The sequence below is a fragment of the Ceratotherium simum genome, chromosome 18 (genome assembly GCF_057802395.1).
Source record: "Ceratotherium simum simum isolate JZ-2026a chromosome 18, ASM5780239v1, whole genome shotgun sequence".
NCBI lineage: Eukaryota > Metazoa > Chordata > Mammalia > Perissodactyla > Rhinocerotidae > Ceratotherium > Ceratotherium simum.
In genome coordinates, this window is record NC_141917.1 from 42,109,319 (window position 1) to 42,128,713 (window position 19,395).

At 51.3% G+C, this 19,395-nt stretch overlaps 2 protein-coding genes across 2 annotated transcripts; both read right to left on the reverse strand.

Moving 5' to 3' along the window:
- Positions 1–694: 694 nt before the first annotated feature.
- On the reverse strand, positions 695–8,032 carry MCIDAS (multiciliate differentiation and DNA synthesis associated cell cycle protein). Its single transcript, XM_004422814.3, has 7 exons — positions 7,916–8,032; positions 7,732–7,828; positions 7,477–7,568; positions 4,202–4,274; positions 3,416–3,639; positions 2,684–2,794; positions 695–2,432 (listed from the first exon to the last, which is right to left on the reverse strand). The coding sequence occupies exons 1-7, from the start codon at positions 8,030–8,032 to the stop codon at positions 1,992–1,994; spliced, it is 1,155 nt and encodes a 384-aa protein (XP_004422871.1). The 3' UTR covers positions 695–1,991.
- A 4,041-nt stretch (positions 8,033–12,073) lies between these two features.
- On the reverse strand, positions 12,074–14,633 carry CCNO (cyclin O). Its single transcript, XM_004422815.3, has 3 exons — positions 14,224–14,633; positions 13,407–13,592; positions 12,074–12,916 (listed from the first exon to the last, which is right to left on the reverse strand). Exons 1-3 carry the CDS (start codon positions 14,608–14,610, stop codon positions 12,431–12,433), a joined length of 1,059 nt encoding a protein of 352 aa, XP_004422872.1. The 5' UTR covers positions 14,611–14,633; the 3' UTR covers positions 12,074–12,430.
- Positions 14,634–19,395: the final 4,762 nt, after the last annotated feature.

A 19,395-nucleotide genomic window follows, 5' to 3' on the forward strand; every position in this document is an offset into this window, starting at 1 on the left:
TTCTTCAGAGCACTTATATATTTATTTATTTAGTGTTTATCTCTTCCCAGGAGAAAGTAAGATCCATGAGGGCAGGGTCTTTGCGTTCTGTTCTTCCACTGTTTTCTTAGTATCTGTATTACTGAGATTCTCAGTAACATTCAGTAAATATCTGCTGAAAAAAATGGATGAATCTAATTTTTTAACTCAACTACTGCTAACTAATGCAAAGTTGGTAATTTGTGCCATTAATTCACAGGAGACCTTTTGCCCCTAGAAATGGAAGATACTTAAGCAGTCAGAGTTGCCAAGGGCTGACACGACAATTATAGGTCTATAATCTGAAAGGCAGTAAGAACTGTAATTTTTTTAAAATCCAGGCATAAGACAAATAGAAAAAAATACATATAATTTTTTTAAAATTTTTGGTCATTGAAGCTAATGTGTTCTGAATATACTAATTGAGGAGCGGAGAGGAAAAGAACTTTTGACAAGTGGATTGTTTCTCGGGACAAGTTAAGGGTTTTTGTTTTGTTTTGTGTTTGTCTTTGTTTTTTGTTTTTTGTTTTTTGATCCTGAACTGCAGTAACTTTATATTTGAACTAGTAAAAAAAATTCTGAACCTTCCAGTGTATTTTTTGAGTCCATTTGTTAGATAAAATATGAGGAAATGTGGTCTATTTTACCACTTTTTTTTGGTTTCTAAATGGCTATTTAAATTCAGATAACAGTGCACATAATAAACTGGACGAGCAGGTTCTGCTCACCTGTTACCTGATCTCTCCACTCAGATGGCTGACCCAGCAATGCTGCGTAACAGGGTTAGAAATGTGCCCAAGCTGAGCCCCCAAATGCAAGAAGTAGCCCTCATGTTGAGAACTGTGGACGTCGGGACAAATCACTACTTGACATATGCTACTTGCATAATTTCACAACAGAGTAGAAAAAGGAACCCCAGAGGGAAGGGTACAGAAGAAAAGTCCAAGTGAAGGCCCTATATGACACGTAAGCCTTTCTTAGAAGATCAAGCCAAGAAATACAAAACAGGAATGTGCACCCCAGTTTTATCCATGGAATTCCAATAGATAATTTCACTTTTACCAAGATTTCCCCACTTGGTTTCTAGCAAAAAAATATGAGGACTCTTTTTCATGTGAGATATGCCATTTTCTTAAAACAACTATGTTTCTTATTAACAAAGTTTGCTTTGTGTGGTTATTCTGTTTAGACAAAACTGTGTATGTAATTATAAACATGTGCCATAAATCTTACAAAATTATACGAATAATCACTACGAACGTGTTTAGCACCTATTTTGTCAATAACCCATTGCCTCTGAGACTTTGCATTTTTCTCTAGTTTATTGCCTGTCCTAAGGCAAGTGTTTAGGTTACTTCTAATTATTTATTCTGACAGCTAGAATAAAAGTTTTCAATAGTAACAAAATTAAGTGTCCTTCCAGGACCGGGGAAAGTTGAGTGATGTATTGAAACGTTCACCCAGAGACCTGGCTTCTGGGCCTACAATCCTTAAATGACCAGTGAGAGCAACTGGAAGTTTCCAATAATGCTCATTGTAGAAAATGACTTAATCTCTTAGAGCCGCCTTTTCCTTCTTATAAATCTAGGGCATTATATAATTGTAAAATAGCTAAAGTGGTTTCTAAGTCCCTTCCAGCTCTAAAAAGTACATAATTCAAAAACCAATACTTTTTAAATTGACTGTGATACATATATATGTGTGTGTATACACATACATATACATACACACACACAGAGAGTTTTGCTGTGAAAAGCGGAGGGACTATTCCGCATTTTGTACCAGAACTTGACAGTGCATCAGTATCAAGACTTTTTTTTCTGGAAAAAAAAATAATTTTCAGGGTGGATCCCCCCTGCAGGGGGCGCTCTTCTGAGAAGCCAGGTTCAGGAAACAATTCCAGCTATTCCCGCTTAGCCTCCAGGCGCTTCAGCCAGGATACAGGGCAGTGTTTTGGAGGATCACAACCCAGCTCAACTGGGGACCCAGCGGAATTTGTAACCCCCGTTGGCTGTCCGGATGGTAAAGGCATTGCCCTGGGGGAAAGCGAGGGTGCGGATGGTGCTGTGGCTGCGGATGGGGGTGCTGAAGGAGCCGCCCTCCTCCAGCTCACTGTGGCTCAGGTTCAGCGCGCTCCGGCTGCAGTCCGTGCGCAGCCCTCGGAAGGCGCCGTGCAGGTTCCCGGGCCTGCCGTCCGTGCTCGCGGGCTCCGGCTGCAGCCGAAGCCGCTTAGGATCGCGGCTCTGCAGCGCTTCATCGCAGCGCTCGGAAATCTCCCTCAGGATGGCGTCCACTTCCGCGCAATCCTGCCCCGCGGCGCTGAACAACTCTTCCAGGCTCCTTTTGGCAGTTGCCTTGAGCAGGAAGGGCTCTGCTGCCGCCCCGCAATCCCGGGATTGCGTGATCATCAGTTTCTGCAAAAGACGGGGAGGAGCGCCGCCCTGGGGCCAGCCGGACTCGCCTCGTGCCGGGCGTGCAAAGCAGACCGCGGCGCACCTCCAACCGCGCGACTGGGCTGACTCAGGCGCCCCCGGCAGGTGGCTCAGCGAGCTCTCAGCGGTCCTCTCCGTTCCCCGACCCCCGCCGGGTCCTAACACTGGGAGCAGGGTCGGGGGTGCACAGGAACACTTCCTACTTTCTGCAGTGTCCCACAAGCCCCACTTACATCCAGCACCGAGGCCAGGTGCCGGGTCCGACTGGCGAGTTCCTTCAGGTGCACGTTCCGCTCCTTGAGCGAGGCGATCTCCTCCTGTTTCTGGGTCAGCGTCACGTGCAGCTGCAGGAGGAGACCCAAACATTCAGAGGTTGGCCCCCACGCTCGGTGTTGTCTGTATACTCTGCATGAATTAAATCCAGATCCTAATGTCTAATCAGGAACTGGGGACCCCCGAGCATTTACACTGGTGAGAACAACAATCAATTTTCTTTGACTTTTTTTTTTTTTTGCAAAGCACTTAGTCAAATATATCTCAATTAATCCTCAGTGTAGCACAGTGGTAAAGAGTACTGACTTGGGCAACAGGCAGATCTAGGTTCTGCCTCTGAAATTCAACTTTCCTATACCTCAGTTTCTTTATCTGTAAAATGGGGCTAGTAAGAGTATCTACCTCAATGGTTGTATTAAGTGAGAGGAGAAAGTAAACTGGTAAGCACAGTACCAGGCATATAGAAAGGCTTCAATAAATATTGGTGGCTCTATTAAAAATCTAGTGGGATAGGATCATTCCCACTTAGCAAAGTTAGAAACTGAGGCGCAGCCGCTGGAGCGATAGCAGCTACGTGAACCACTCGCCCGTCCGCCGGTTCTGACGTTCACAGGGACACATTCTTGCTCCTGTAACCCCCACTTCCACCGTCTCCACCCCAGGAGTCCTGGCTCCCAGCCCAGTGTCCCTACTTGGTTATTCTCAACGAGCGCGTCCCCCAACGCCCTCTGGTTCTGGTCGGCCACCTCCTTCCAGTACTGCTCCGGGGGGGCCACGTCCGGAGGGCGCAGCGGCGGTGACTGCAGGGCCCGTGGGTCCAGCGGCGGGGAGAGACAGGACCCGAAGGGCAATACGTCGCAAGGAGAAAAGGGGAAGTTTCCGCCGGCCAGGGAAGGCGACATCAAAGAGGTTGAGTCTGGGGAAGAGCGGGAGCTGGGTTTGCAGCCTCAGACTCGTGCCCAGCTAGCTACAGGGACAAAACGCCACGCCGGGTGTGGGGTTTATGTGGAGATTTTTCTTTATTAAGTAAAGCACCCCTCACTCTGCAAACCCTACAATTCCCAGGCCCTTCTTAATATCCTGTAAAAACACAGCAGGCACTCAATATATGCCTGTTGAGTCGATCTGAACTGAATCTCCACGGTGGCCAGGGCAAACCGGCCTGAAGTCACATAAGTCCGCTGCTCTGCACACTCCTGTGACTCAGCCTCTCCCCGACCACATCACAGCGCAGGGCTCCCTCTCCCAGAATTCATACCCACAAACTGAGAAAGCGCTATAGATCCAGTAATTCATCTCCCATTTGGAAGGGTGGCGGTCCCCTAAATATGGAAGAGCCTGACCCTTTGATAAGTTGCTGGCGAGTTGTTGACAGGCACTGGGTTTACCATCTTCACGACCACGAAATCTGAACTCGTCTGATTTGGGGGGTGGGGGACACCCCCGCAGTTATTTAACTTCAAGGAGACTGCACTTGCCTGCAATGAGATCATCCACGGTGTCTCTGAAATCTTGCAGATCGAAGTCCCCTGCAGTTTGCAGAGAACGGTTCTGAAATAAACCAGAGGTGTCAACTAGTTAATGTCGAGTCTGGCAGGTCTAGAACACTTCCTAGACCGACAGTTGTCCTCCCGGGTTCGGGGGCGGGTCTGCACGCACTCGTGTTCGCAGACGAACCTCATACCTGAAAATCAAAACCCCATCCGAGACACGGAACCCAGCAGGCTTGCACCGCCATAGCGGGGAACCGGACGCACGAAGAGGGAACCGAGTCGGCGAGGGTCCAGCAGGGCGCCGAAACTGCGCGGCGGCGTGTCCGGCGTGGGTCCTTCCGCGCGCAGCGCCGTGGCCCCGCGCCCGGCCTCTGGCAGCCGGCACAGTCCCCGCGCCGCCTCATTAGCCAGACACCAGCCAACCAGCGGCTTCCGTGCGGCCCGGCGCGTTCCTCGCGCGCCCGCTGAACCTCAGCTTCGCCTTACCTCCGACTGGCCAAGGAGCCACCACTCTAAGAGCAGGGAGCTCCGCGTGCGAACACTCCGTTTTTCCTTCCAAGACCCTACAGCGTGCAGGGTCATCCAAAGCAGTAGCTCGAGGCCATATATCCCGCCTAGGCTTAGTCACAGCTAAACCGCGCCCTCCCCATAAAGGAAGGGAAAGGGAAGGTTCTGATGAGAGGCCAGGGGTGCTATGGCAAGTGTTTCCGTTCATGATGTAGCAGGCGTGGCCCCTATTGCTCTCGTTTCTCCAAAAGTTGGAGTTGACTTTTCCCTACAGAGTGATGCGCCTCCAACGTCTTGAACAGGACACTCTCTTGGGTTCCTGCAATGTGCCTGGGTACGTGAGGCATAAGGAGATGGTAAAAGGCTGGAGGTCCAAGAACCTTCTTATTCCCTTAATTCATGGACATTTAGAGTTGACCAAACTTTTACATAGAGTCTCTTCTGTTAATTCTCACACCAATGTGGGAAGCAGGCAGGGCCCAGGAAGTGACTCCCCCTCTGATGGAGAATCTGAAGCCCAGAGAAATGGGATTGCCCAAAGTCACTCAGCTCTGAAACAGTGGAATTGGGGCTCCTGCCCTAGAATGCCGGTCCTATTTCATTCCTCTTTCCTCCATACCTCGTTGCCTCTAGCTTGTCTCTCTTTTAGGAAAGCCTGGCTTCTAATGAAGACAGCACCAGGAAGGGGAAAGAAGTCTCTCAAGGGGCAGGGTGTGAGGGATGCATCAACTATGCCCACCAGGAATATCTAGTCTACTCATTCCGCTATTATTGATTGATTAATACTCTTCTTCCAAAAGCCCTTCTTTACTATTCAAATATTTCTGAGAAGAGGACCTTATTCTGACTCGAACTTCAAAGAATGTACAAGTATCAGTTTTCCTCAGGGAGAGCTTCAACCAGGGAGGCCTCTAGCACCAGTTGGGAATTGAGGCTAAAAGGAGAAAGGAGCTTAGAAAGGAAGGACTGAAAGCCACAGACAAATCCTGAAGCACATGGTCTGCCCTGGTTAAAGGAGTCAGAAACGAACTCATTTTCCAACAGCTGAAAAGTTTCCCTCTCAGGAGAGATTTGAGAAAAGCCCTTACCATGAGGAGACTGGAGGCCAACTCAGGAACTGGGGCCCAGGAAATGCTTCCTCCTATGCTATCCCAGGTCTGGGCCCATTCTGGACCTCAAACACTCCTAGAGCACTTCCTCTCTCTGTTCAACTTCACCAGCAGGAAGGAGGCTGGGAAATGTCACCTGAGTGTGCACTGGCCAGGGGTCTCTCCAGGGGATCTTCCCCTAGGGGTCTCTCTCCCTCTGCACCATCTCTGTCTTCCCCAGGAAACGTCCTGGACCTCTTGGGCCATCTGGCGTGAGCTCTGTCCTTGAAACTTTGAATCCTACCTTCCCAATTAGATCAAAATCTGGCATTTCTCCAACTACAACGGCAGCCAAAAAAAAAAAAAAAAAAAAAAAACTAACAGAACATGATGTCAAATTTAAGTTCTGTATACTTAAGCAAAAATTCAGCAAGAGCCTGCTTGGTTTTGTTACTGGCAAAATAAACACGTTGAAGTAAGGGAGTGATGTAGGCATCTGGGTCAGTTGAAAGATGCTCAGGCATTGTCTTCCCCCTATTTGAGCATCCAGATCTAAAAAGAGCAGAATGGCCTCTGCAGGGCAATGCCCACTCTCACTTTTTGCCTTAACAGTCTCTGCTCTCAGTGGCCACCTATGCTCTATCTCAATCCTAAGAGGCCCTTAGAGGAGGTCTGGGAAGGTTTGCTCCATCACCAACCCCAATTCTGGGAGGTGGTTGTATCTTCTGGAGAGTTCTATGCTGGGCCTGTCTCCATGGACCTCATGTCCCCAGCACCTGCTGCCAAGAAGCTGGAACTGGCTCTCTTCCTGTAGGCTGCATCTAGCTAAGACCTCCGTCCTCTGGGCACTTCGTATCCCACGGATGAGCCAGGCTTCTGGCCTCCCAGACGCCAGCGCTGGGAGGCTCCACCATCCGCCTGAGGAGTGTCAGCCCTGGCAAGCGGTAGAAGTGGGATGGAATTAAGAAGACAGGTTTTTTTGGAAAATAAGAAAGTCAAATGCCTCTTTGCCCCATGAGGGTAAGTGACGGGAGCGTTTGGAGGGGAAGAAAAGGACTTTTCAAAAGCGCCTAACTGCTGAAGGGCCATCTCTGCAGAGAGGAACATTTTCTGTCAGATTTCCTCCAGAATCCTTTGTCCCTCTTGGCTTCCTCAAAACGTAAACTCTTCTTTTCCAGTCTTGATCGAAAAGTTATCCTCTGATCTTCACACTCCTTTGATACCCAGGGAATGAAAGTGGTTAGTGAATGGCCGGGAAGGGGATGTTGGGCGCACAGACAGGACATGTTATCAGGCGCCCAGCGCGAAACTGTGCTCCCACCTACCCGCCTGGTCCCTCAGTGCGCAATCTCCACGTTGCTTCGTCGCAGCTCCGGAGAATAGATGGGGAGGGGATCGGGAGACCCGTCTAGCAGGGGAGCCCTCCAGGTGAGCCCTCCTGTCCCGAGTTGGTCAGAACAGCTCTGAGAATGCGGCCGTCGTAACATACTAAGAGGGATGAGCAAGTTCCGATCCTGGAGGCTCAGATGCCGGCACGTCTCCCCTCACTAGCCAGATGTGCCTGCGCTCCCCGCCCGAGACAAAGTTGCGGAAACGAATCCAAGACTCCCGAGTCGGAGTTTGGGTTACCGGAGGCAGCGAGGCTCCACGACGAAGGGGAGGTACCTGCGAGGCGGCCGAGTCACCACTAGGCGGCGCGTCGGACCCGAGTAGCGCGGAGCAGTCGGCGAGGTCCTGCAGGTCTATGGTGGTGAGGGCTGCGCAGGGAGAACCGGAGAGACGCGCCCCGCGCATCCTGAGCCTCCCGGCATGGGCTCGCCGCTAGCATCCCCGCCAGGATGTCAGAGCCCGGGGCAGCCGCGCGCCCCACCCACCCGTCGCGGGGAACCCGAGGGGTCTCGCGGGGGCCACCGGGCTCACCTGGCAGCGCAGCGGGCTCCGCGTCGGGGGGATCCTCGTATATCGACACCGAGCTGCCGCCGCTGCAACCAGGAAAGAACTTCCGCGGAGGGGCGAACTAGCCGGGCACAGAAACGGTGCGCGCGGGTCAGCCCTCGGGGCCCGGAGCGTGCGGACCCCACCTGGCCCCGGCCCACGGCCCCACCTTCCTCTCTAGCTTCTCGGGTTTGCCGAAGGGCCGGCCCCGCAGCTCCAGCATCCTGTTGGGGCAGATGCTGTCGAAGGCCCGGCGTCCCGCCACGGCGCCCCCGCATGCCTGCATCCTGCCTCCCCGCGCCGACTGCTCGGAGGCGGCGACCAGGGCCGGGATAGCGACCCACGCTCTGCGCTCCGCCCGGAGCCTGCAGGCTCAGAAGCCGGCCGGGGATAGGGGACGGTGCGTGGCCGGGGTGGAGCCAAGGGGCGGCCGTGGACGTGCGGAGGGAGGGCCGAGTGGAGAAGGAGGACGGCCGCGCGGGAGAGGCGGCTCGCGCCTGAGCGCCAGAGGTGGCGCCTTCAGCCCCGGACAATCTGCGCGCGGGCGGAGGCGTTAAACCCAACCTGGCAACGCGGCTTCCCCCGGGAACGGTGAGCGCGGGGCCCGGGCCCGCGAGCGCCTTTTTGGCGAGGCTTGGCGCCGCCGCCTCCTGGCCGCGCCAGCGGAAGGCAGGGAAGGAGGGGCGGACGAGCCCTACCGGTCCCTAACACTGCATACCGCCTTCCCGCTTATGGACAGTGAGGTTGGAAAAGTTAACGATTCTTATTTATTTTCTTCCTGTCTCAGCCACAAGGCACGAAATAAACATGGAGTTACACTCACCAAAGCCAGACTCCAGCATTTGACCCGTCCTATAGGACTGAGTGGGGATGTAGAATTCCAGCAGGAAATCCCCAGAACAGCCCCCAGATTACAGAAACCCCGTCCCCCAGTGCTGGGGTGCACCTTTGGTCTTGACTCCCCGACTTCCACTTGGTCCCTCTTGGCCTGATGCCTAGAGACCCGCCCCGTATCCCTAGCCCCGCACTTGCCCAGGCAGCAGCGCCTAAGCACAGCCTTTAAAAGAGGGTCAATTAAGAAAAAGTGACATCTACTAACTCTCCTCCAGTTTCTGAAAATGCCACAAATGGACAGTCCCAAATCCTCTGAAATCCTGGTCTCTGTCCGCCTCGGAAGCCTCGGCTGCCCACCGCAGCATTTGGCTGCTCTCTGGACAGCCGGCGTCGCTTGCTCTGCCGCAGCCTTGGCCGCCCTTCTCAAGCCTGAAGCCTCTCCCAGGAAGCGGCACCTCTAGACCCTGGGGTGAGGAGGCCTCTCTCAGGACCACTCTTATATGCATCCAATTTGAACAATCATCTGAAATTGGAATCTTTGTGACTTCCTGTTGGGCGCCTTGTTTGTGCTTTATAAATAGTAGTAGTGAAAGATCCTCTTTAAAGTGTCGTGATCCTCTTTTATTTGCACCTATTATCTGGATTAATAAACAAGATACCCCTAACAGTGACGGAGAGTAACCCAATGGTAGAGCTAGAATAGACTTAGAGACTCTCTGACCCATCTATAGATGCAGGAACCCAGTTGCAGTGAGGTCAGCTAGCTAGAGTTGGCCTGATATGGCTGACAGTGAGGAGCTCCGGCTGGAGGGTCAGAGTGCCTGAGGATCTGAACCAGGCTCCCCCAGAGCAGTGAGCCCCAGTTCTTTAGGAAAAAACGTAACACTGACTTCAATAGAGTTACTGTGAAGATGAGATTATTTATGTAATACGACTGGTGCTTAGTGTGGATAAACTAATGTTTTTTGGTGTGTGTGAGGAAGATCAGCCCTGAGCTAACATCCATGCTAACCCTCCTCTTTTCTTTGCTGAGGAAGACCCACTCTGAGCTAACATCTATTGCCAAGCCTCCTCCTTTTCTCGCCCCCCCCACAAAGCCCCAGTAGATAGCTGTATGTCATAGTTGCACATCCTTCTAGTTGCTGTATGTGGGACGCCGCCTCAGCATCGCTGGAAAAGCGGTGCATCGGTGCGCCCGGGATCCGAACCCACCCGGGCCACCAGTAGCGGAGCGCGCGCACTTAACTGCTAAGCCACGGATGGGCCCAAACTAATGTTGTTTTAGGGAGCCTTTCCAGCTGCACCTCACAGCCTCCCACAGCCTGTTCCTGGCTCTGTCTCCTGCTGCTTCTGCTTCTTGAGTAGCCTAGCCACTAGCCAGTCCCTCCTCCACCCCTTCCTTACCGACTTCCCAGTCTGTAAAAGGAGTAGGGGAGTTCTTAGCTGAGTTTTGGGGAGATCTCTGCATGTGGAAACCATCACAGATTTTCCAGAACAGGCCCATTTTTCATCAACAAGTTCCAAATTGGGGTAGAAAAGTATAGGCATCCTATGTAAAAATGTACAATAGATTATCTGTGGCAACAGGAGCTGGAATAGCATGGTTATATGACTCCTAGTCTGGATGGTTCTGGAACCAAATCACCCATATCAATCTTGGCTGAGTGATGGGGTAAATGCTGGTGAAGACAATTCCTCCCCAAGTCACTCTTTTTGCAGAAGGGCCAGTTGCTGCCCCACCCCCACCCCCACACGCCAGTCTGAGGGCTGCAGATATCTTGGGACTTGGGACAGAAGATATGACTTTCCTCCTCCTCCTCTTCACCATCGCAGGCCAGCTTCTCCTCAAACAGCTTGTGGATTATCACTTCCCTCTCCCTGAGCCGAGGAGAAAGTTCCTGGAGAGCTTGGCATATCAACATATCAGGGGCCCAGGGTAAGGCTCCCCTGGCACTAGAGAGTACTTGGAGCATGCACAGTGAAGAGAAGTGCAAGGAAGATTCCTTAAACTTGCTTTGAGTTTGCTTTTTATTTGTGAGAATTTGTCATACATTTAGATTTATTCTAAATGCAATAGAACATGACTTTTTACCAAAAACTTTTTTCAACCATACAGAAAATTTGAAAAAACAGTACAATGAACAACAGTATGTTCACCTCCAATTGTTAATATTTTCCTATATTTGCTTTATTTCTATTTCTTTCCCCAAGTTTTTTTCTGTGTGCCACCCTCCGCATCATTGTGCAGGCTGCCACCAGCCTTCATTTCTTAAAGACGTGCTATGTGCCAGGACCTGTGCTGGAGGATTTGTGTGGAACGTCTCATTAAATCCATACCTCAGTCCTACCAAATACGTGCTACCGTTATTCCCATTTTTACAGAAGAGACTTAGGCATAGAGATGAGACTTGCTTAAGGTCACCCAGCAAATTGACTCCAGAGCCCACTTGTTCAATCACTACTTTGTACTACCTCACAATCTCATTAAGGCTTCACAACAGCCCTGGTATCAATTGTTGGGCTCAGAGAGGTTAAGAAATTTGCTGGAGGTGACAGAGCTGAGATTCAGGGCTTACAGCTGATTCACAACAGTGAGAATGAAGAAGATGAGACGGCTGTGGAGTCACAACTCTAGCAAGCCTCTATCTCCTTTCTTGACTCAGTTTTCCCATCCGTAAAATGATTTCTGTGACATGACTGGAGGTGGGGACCGTGCTGGCTCTCCAAATATGTTCTCTGTGGTCTCTATTGAACGGAAAGCACTGAGTAGATAACTTGTCCCACACCTACCTCCGGAAAGTTTTTTGAGCGTTTCCAGAAACCTGTGAGGGAAATTGAGCGGTGTGGCTAAGGGTGGGATGCTGGATTTGGATCACCTGCCTTCAAATCCTGGCTGCTCCACTGTTGTTTAATCTGTGGTCCAGTGTCCTTCTCTGAAAAATGGGAGAATAGACTGTGCCTCATAGAATTGTTGGAGGATTGAAACAATGAACGCTGAACACAGTGCCTGGTACATGTAAGCACTCAATCATAACCGTGATTACTATTATATGCCATTGTTACACCTGCTACATGTGAGCCCAGGGTAAGACATCCGTGAAACATTAAACCATGCAATTGCAGGGTAAATGGGCTCCATTTGTAATGGTCACAATTGCCTATAAAGGCTTCATTTCCAGCATCTGTTAGTTGTCAGAGCAGTTCTTGTTTCCTTCTAGCTAGTGGGCCTGTGTGGTCCCCAAAACTTCCCAGCTGGGCATCCTCAACATCAGCGTATCCACCCTGGCCCCCCTAGACAGCATGAACTGCTGTGGGTTCTATTCGGCCTCACACCCCACCACACCCGTTGGTCTTCTGGGGGTGAGCAGTCCTCAGCCCCCTGACAAGAGGGTCACAGGATACAGGCTTACAAGCGACCCTGACTAGCCTTGTAACTGGAACCGCTGCGACAGGGACCTCACCAGACCTGGTGTTCCCACACGGAGACGCCAACTACAGAGTGGACTGGGAGGGAGGGAGGGAGGACCCCTTGATCGTTACTGTCTGCCTCTATTCCGGGGGTTGCCTTCACCTTCCCTCCCGGCAGACAAACGCGGGCAATAGCAGCATTCGGGCAAACCACGACAGCCAGCCTGTTTGAGGAAAGACTCAGCTCTCTCCTGTGTTCTCAGCAAAATAAATAAACGACGAGACGCTACTATCGTACACTATTTACAACCTGCAGGATGTCCTGGTGACCAAGCGAGAGCCCTGAACCCCTCTCTTTGGGCCGATACTGCACTCTTTCAAAGCAACGGGATTGGTCCAGCAGCCGGGCCAGAAGGGGATAAAAGGAGACTAAGGGTCTACTTTATTTCAAGCTCAAGGACAGGCTGCACTTCTCGCAGATCTGGAGGGGGAGCATATGAGTCAGGGAGGTTCCGTTTATGGACACCAGTAGCTGCAGCTTGCCCAGGCAGTCCTGCAGCGCCGCCTCCGAGTGCCCACCCAGGCGCAAGTCCACCGGGCGCGGGAGCTGCAGCATACGGTCAGCCAGCGCCAGGCAACAGATGGCCAGCAGGGAGGGGGTGTAGCTGGTGAAGGCGTAGTCGGCCAGGCTCAGCTCCGCCACCCCGCGCGCCAGGGCTTGCGCCTCCAGAGCTTCGGAGACCTCGGCCTGCCCGGCCTCCACGCGCGCATGTGTGAAATGCTCCAGGAAGAAGCTGATGGTGGGCGCGCCCAGGCTGAAGTGCAGCTTGTGCAGCACGATGCACTCGAGGTTACAGAGCTGCTGCCGGGAGAAGGCACCGCAGCACAGGGCCAGGAGCTGCTTCACGCGCGGCGGGTGCACCTCCACCTGCAACACAGGGGCGCTCAGCCCCCGCCGCGCGGCACCCCAGGCCCAAGGCCCGCCCCAGTCTCAAACCCAGGAAAAAAAACAGGACTCCCCCCATCCCTTCCAGCGAGACAGCGGGGGCGTCGCCTCTCCATTACTTTCACTTTAATCACTTGGGGTGTGCTTCCAAAGCAGTTTCTCTAACTACTGTTCAGCTAAAAAAACGTTTGAGCAATTTTGAAGGCTTTTTTCGGAGACTAGAATAGCAGGGCTACAAAAAGCTGTTGAGACTTACTTTGGGGCTGACTTCAGCCTATTTCTTTGGGTGCCGGGTGAAAGGATTGTTCGTTTGTGGAGGAATTGTGAAGTTAAGACAGTGGGGTGTATAAGACTGCAAACGTCTGCCAAAATGAGTTCAGGGAACCCAGCACTAAATCGTGTGCCAGCGAGAGCCAGACGGACAGAGCGAGGCCGGGTGTTTGGCTGCCCCCTAGACCCCGCGTGGAGGTACCTGCTTGCAAGCGATGAGCAGGGATGTGACCCCGAGCAGCTGGAAGCAGTCTGCAGCCACAGGCGTCGTGGTAAGGAAGCGGTCCAGAGTGTTCACCGTCAGGCACAGAGACTCGAAGGAGAGGCCGAACTGGCGGTGCACGGGGATCAGCCAGCTGAGCAGCTTACAGCGGGATTCCGCCGTTACCTGCCGGGAGGGAGGAGGGAGGCAGGCCGGTTGAGCCGAGGGCGGAGAGGGGCTGCAGAAGGGACTGGCCAAGAAGACCCAGGGAGCTTCCCCAGAGGGAGGCAGGAAAAAGCTAAATATGCTGGAAACTAGGAAACACCGGGGCAGCGCTGCTGCGGAAAGAGCACGGGCTGGGCTAGGAGCCGGGACGCCTGGATTGGTGCCTGGCCCTGTGCTGAGCTCGTGTACACATTACCTCGTGTAATCCTCTCAGCAATTCGGTGCGGGGAGGGGCGTCCCCACTTTGCGGATGAAGAAACAAGTTCAGGATTGTTAAATAACTTGCCCGGCTTCGGTAGGAGTCCGGACTCGAACCTAGAAACTGTCTTAACTCCTCTGCATTCTACTGTGTCCCCCCTAACCAGTTTGGAGACTTCGGGCAGGTCACTTAAGCCGTCTAGGCCCCACTTCTCTCCATCTGTAAAATGAGGCCGGTGGCCCGGCCCTCCAAAGCCACTTTCCGCCCGGACCGGGGCCAAGAGCTGGGCTGGCGCGGGCCGGGGCGCCGCGGAGGACAGACAGAGCAGAAAAGGGGAGACCCCGGGAGGGGAAGAAGAGCCGCGGTGCGGAGCTGGCTCTACCAGCGCCTCACTTGTGGCTGCCGCGCCAGCGACTCCCGGGGGTGGAAGTGGCTCTCCCGCGCCTTGAGGAAGGCGTAGCAGCTCTGACCGTAGTCGCGGAAGGTCTGTAGATCTAGCTGTACCAGCTGCTGGGCAGGGCCGGGTAGGGGGCTGCAGCCTCGTGCCGCGGACGCCGCGGGGCTGTCTGCGCCATCCGATCCGGAGCTGGGGGACTCGAACAGGTCGCGAACGCCCGAGTCTCCCAGGAGCGGGCACTGGTTCCGCGGCTGCAGCGGCTGCTTCCTCCGGAGGCGTGGGCGCCGGCTCTTCTTCACCGGGGCACGGAGGTTCTGGTCGTTGTCCTGCCTCCCAACCCGGGCCGCGGGGCTCACGGGGCTGGTAAGGCAGGGCGTCACCATGATGCAGCCGGGTGGCTGCTCTACTACTCCCCGGCTGCGGCGGGCTGGACGCGCGAGTGCGAAGGAGGCCAGGCTTGATGGGCCCTGGGGTCCTAAGTACTTGGCCTGTGCCTTCCCTCTACCACACCCCCGGCCTCTCACTGGCTGAGCCCAGAGCGGCACGAGAGCCGCGCTTTCCCGGCTAAGGAACCGCTCCGAGGTGAGCTGCTGGCAGCTCTTAGCCTCCGCTGTCTGCAAGGGGGAGGAGGAGCTACAGCCTGCGCAGCCCGCTCGGCGCGCGTCCCGCGTTACCCGAGCAACCGAGCCCGGGTCGCGGCGGGAGCTGGGCGCGCGGAATGGAGTGGGGGTGGGGCGGCGGCGGCAGCGAGGCCAGGTGAGGCTAGGTGAGCGCCGGATCCAGCTGAGGCGCTCGGCTATTCCGGGGTAAAAGATTCTCCCTGGGGGCATCTCCCCGTCCTTGGCCAGATGGCCTCGCCACGCGCCAGCATCTTCCATGCCGGCTCTAACCCAGGTCGGTAATTTGGTAAACGTCCCTTCTCCCAGCTCCAGACGAAGGCTTCAGCTAGAATTTTGTCAGCACAGGAGAATTTTTCTTCAGTGACCCAGACAAGCAATAATCCTAATTCAGTTGCGTTTGTGATTTTTGTTTTAGGCAGGTCGCGAGTAGCCAGTATCCTTCCTTCCGCCGGTTTCGGGGAGCAGAGCCTCCGCAGGTTCCTCTGCGATGCTGTGTATCTAGGAGCTAGTCCAGCAGCCAGGCAGGCAGGCATTCGTGCTCAAAACAAAACCAAAGACTGCCCAAGGAACCTCAAAGAGCAGGTCTGCAGTCCTGTAATACTTTCGCCGCACTTCCCACCCCAAGCCAAGTCAGCTGGAGCGGTTTAAGAACATAACATTCTTGGAAGGTGGCATTTCTGGCTTTATCAAATTGCTCACAGCCTGTTCTGTTTTAGGTCATTAGCTTCTAACCCTTTCCCCAGGGCGGCCCAGGTTTTTTTGGTTATTCCCTGCTTCCCGATTCCGCTCCTTCAAAGTGGAAGTTTCCTCGGAGGAAGTTTCGTTTCCTTCAGAAGCTCGCGGAAGTAGAGCTGGAGTGGAGGGCGCTCCAGGCAGGAGAGACTGGACTGGACAGGGCAGTTTCCTCAAGGGCACTGCTGTTTTAGTCTGTAACCTCCTGTCCTGGTAGAAGCTGGAGTCCTTCTCCGGCCTGAGTGAATCATTCGGAGGGGGCTGGACCCTTTAGGACAAGGGGCCCTGGGGGGCACAAGTAGCATGTAGTCAGCTTTATAGGCGTTTCTCAGTGGCAGAAAGCCCACATACGTCCGCCTGATGAACTTTTCAAAGGAGCTCCAGGAGGTGAGATTACTAAGTGTCAAGAGCGGGTTCAGCCGTTCTCACCGCATTTCAGAAGAAACCTGACAAATGTATGTAATCAAAGTGTAAATCTTTGTCCCCAGAAATTTAGTGGGGTATGGGGTGGTGTCTTCTAGAGATGCAGGTAAAAGAAAAGGGGAAGATTTCGGGTTCTGGTCAGTGTTACTCATATTTCCCTGTAACTCTGAGCAAGGTCTTTAGTCTCCAGACCTAAATAGTGTCATTTGTAACATGAGAGATTAGCTAAGAATCACCTGTATTACAGGTGCCAGGCCTTCCTGTCTCCTCTCAGCCTATTGTTGAGGAACCATTATGGGAGGAGCAATTAAATCTATGGAGAGGGGTCAGATATCAGACTTCTTCCTTGAGAAGCTGTCTAGGTGAGGAAGAAGAACTCAGGAATTCTGATTCTTCAAACCCACCCACATGGCCACATGGTACAGTGGAAAGCACAAAGTCAGCTCCTAGGGTCAAAATTGTCACTCCCATTTATTGGTCATCTAGGGTAAACTGCATACCTTCTCTGAGCCTCTGTTTCCTCATCTGTTATATGTGGATGTTAATACTTGCCTTGAGGATCAAGTGAAATAGGTGTGAAAGTTCGAAGTCCTTTTTGAATATACAATAGTGGGGTGACCTTAGAGCTGTCATTGAGGAGTCAACAATATTATCACACGGGGGATATTCTGAAAAGCAGTACCCTCATTTTACCTGCCTGTGGACAGGAGGCCAGTGGTACGTTGTTGAAAGTGCTTGGCTCTCCCAGGAGTTTGCCTGCTGTAGTTAACTCCCAACAAGGGGTGCCTGAACTTCGGCCTGATGGCTCTATTCTTCAGTGTTTGTGGAATGCCTGCCATGCCAGCTCTAGAACAGTGAGCAAGGCCGCATGCCCTCGCACAGCTGACACCCCAGTGGGAAAACAGAACCACTTGTCACGTTTTTTAAATTATTGAAGTATGGTAAGGGTTACGATAGAGGATCTCTGGAGTGTAGGGTTGACAGATAAAATGCAGGACACCCAGTTAGATTCAAATGTCAGATAAACAACAAATTTTTAGTATAAGTATGTCTCAAATACGGCATGGGACGTATTTATACTAAGAAATTATTCATGGGTTACCTTAAATCCAAATATTGCAAGGGGCGCATACTTATACTAAAAGATAATTTGTTGTTTATCTGCCATTCAAATTTAACTGGGCCTCGTAATGTCTGGCAGCCCTACCTGGGTGCCGTGGGAGCCTATACTAGGAGCAACTGGCCTGGACCGGAAAGGATTCCGAAAGCAAGTCGTGGTTAAGCTGAGACAGAAAGATGGGGGCGGAAAAAAAATAAGAGGTGGATTTGGGTGAGAGTATTCCAAGTAGAGGAACAGGGTGTGGGAGAGTCTGGAAACATGATTCCTGGGACATTCTAGGGCCTACCTGATTCAGAATGGCTGGAACACATAGATGGGGGGAAGAGAAAAGAAGAGAAGAAGTAAGGGAGATAATAGCTAATACCTATATAAAACTTATTATGTGCCAGCTACTGTGTTATACTCTTTATGCATATTATATTCATTTAATCTTCACAACTCTGTGAGAGAGATTCTATTATTGTCCCCATTTTACAGATAAGAAAACTGAGGCATAGAGAGGAAAAGTAATTTGCCCAAGTTCGTGCAGATAGTAAATGGCAGAACTAGGATTCAAACAAACAGCCTGGCTCTTTGCTTCATAGTCACCATGCCCCACGGCTTCAACAATAAGATCACACAGTGTCTTGTAGGCTACATTAAATGTTTACCTTCTACCTGAAGCCATTGAAGAGGCCTAAGAGAGAGAGAGAGATGATCTGTCTTTTGTTTTAAAAGATTACTCTGGCTGATATGTGAAAAATGGATTGGAGAGGGCAAGACTGGAAGCCATTTAGGTGCAGTATTTGTGGTATGAACAATATGGTCCAAGTTAAGGGCTTTTTATTTTCTCTATGAAGGGTCTTTACAATTAAATTCTGTTTTCTAATCTCTCTGGGCCCTGGGCCCAATGCACCTTAAAGACACTAGGTAAGCCTTAAATACTTTAAAAATGTAAAAGCTAATTAAACCCAGGCTTCTCTAATGAAAACTGCTTAGCCACAATTTAACCCTGCTTATTTTTAGGTGTGGTTTATAAAATCTGCAAGGGAATATTAATATAATGGAACCAAAGTTGTCTTGCTGTTTTTTTTCCTAGTTTGGCACTTCAGCTTCTGTCAAAAGCCCCCACTCTCACCCTGCCCCAGCTCTACCATTGGGATTGAAGTAGGAAGAATGCATTTACTGACGGTTCCTTGTTGCAGCAAACAAAGCAAGTGGGTTGCTACCTAAATCTGGACAACTTTGTTAGCACTGCAAATGATCCTTGAACTCAGTTTTGATGTCACTAAAAATTATATTTACCTAAGACTCTATTTTCTTTTAATATATTTAAGCACCCAAATTGAGAAGTATTTAAGATACATGAAGTCAGACAAGTTTTTCTGGTATTTAGTAAACAATGGGCAGGAATTTTTAGCGCATTTTTTAAAGCCAGACATTTGACTTACACGTCTGAATGTCCACCAGTATCTGCACCTGGGGAAAAGGCCGTCTCTTTGTTACCTGCCTTCCTGGTGCTTTGCCAATTACCAGTTCATCAAAGGTTCAGTACACACATTCAAGTGCGTGCTTCTCCCCTCGTGCATACGTGTGCTTTTTCTCCCCACTCACACTTATGGCAATCTGCCCACCCCAGGTGGTACCCTGTAAGAGCTTCGGCTCTAGAATCAAACTCCTTGGGTTCGAAGCCCAGCTATGCAGCATACCAGCTCTGTAAACTTGGGCAACTTACTCAACCTCTTTATTCTTCAGTTTCCCTAGCTGTTAAAAAAAAAAAGGAAGGGGGTAGTAAGAGTATTCTATAAAATTGTTGTGAGCATTAAATAAGATTAGATAAGGCATATAATATGCTCATATGGCGCTCAATGTGAGTTAGCTGCTGCTATAATTATGTTTTTATCTAGCTGAGGTATGTCTTTTTGCCATCCAGGGTGGCTGGGGAAAATAATACCTGTCATTCAATTTGTTGATATATATGTATATGTGTATGTCGTATATTATATCATATATGAAATACATATCTGACTTATATGTTGATATGTTTATAGTTGTAAGCAACAAGGAGGCTATTCATATCACAGTTCCACTGGATTTCATTTGAGGTCTGAGGCTGGTCTCTGAGGTGTTGAACTAGAGATGTAGCCATCCAAACAAGCATTACCTGGGGTAACAGTTAAGAAGTTTTGCTTCCGTAATGTGTATGTCTCTTTGCCACATTCAGAGGCTGAATTCCAGCTATTAGAAGAAAGATGTAATATTGGGGTGGGAGGTCTCTAGCAGCAGCCTATCCT

Bases quoted from the DNA above. Each gene is read 5' to 3' on its own strand.
- CCNO (XM_004422815.3), bottom strand. From the start codon at position 14,610: ATGGTGACGCCCTGCCTTACCAGCCCCGTGAGCCCCGCGGCCCGGGTT. The intron at 13,593-14,223 runs GTGAGGCGCTGG...CCCTCCCGGCAG, and splicing joins CGCTGGCGCGGCAGCCACAA to GTAACGGCGGAATCCCGCTG. The intron at 12,917-13,406 runs GTACCTCCACGC...CCTGTGTTGCAG, and splicing joins TGCTCATCGCTTGCAAGCAG to GTGGAGGTGCACCCGCCGCG.
- MCIDAS (XM_004422814.3), bottom strand. From the start codon at position 8,032: ATGCAGGCATGCGGGGGCGCCGTGGCGGGACGCCGGGCCTTCGACAGC. The intron at 7,829-7,915 runs GTGGGGCCGTGG...GTGCCCGGCTAG, and splicing joins CCGAGAAGCTAGAGAGGAAG to TTCGCCCCTCCGCGGAAGTT. The intron at 2,795-3,415 runs GTAGGGACACTG...CTCCTCCTGCAG, and splicing joins CGCTCGTTGAGAATAACCAA to CTGCACGTGACGCTGACCCA.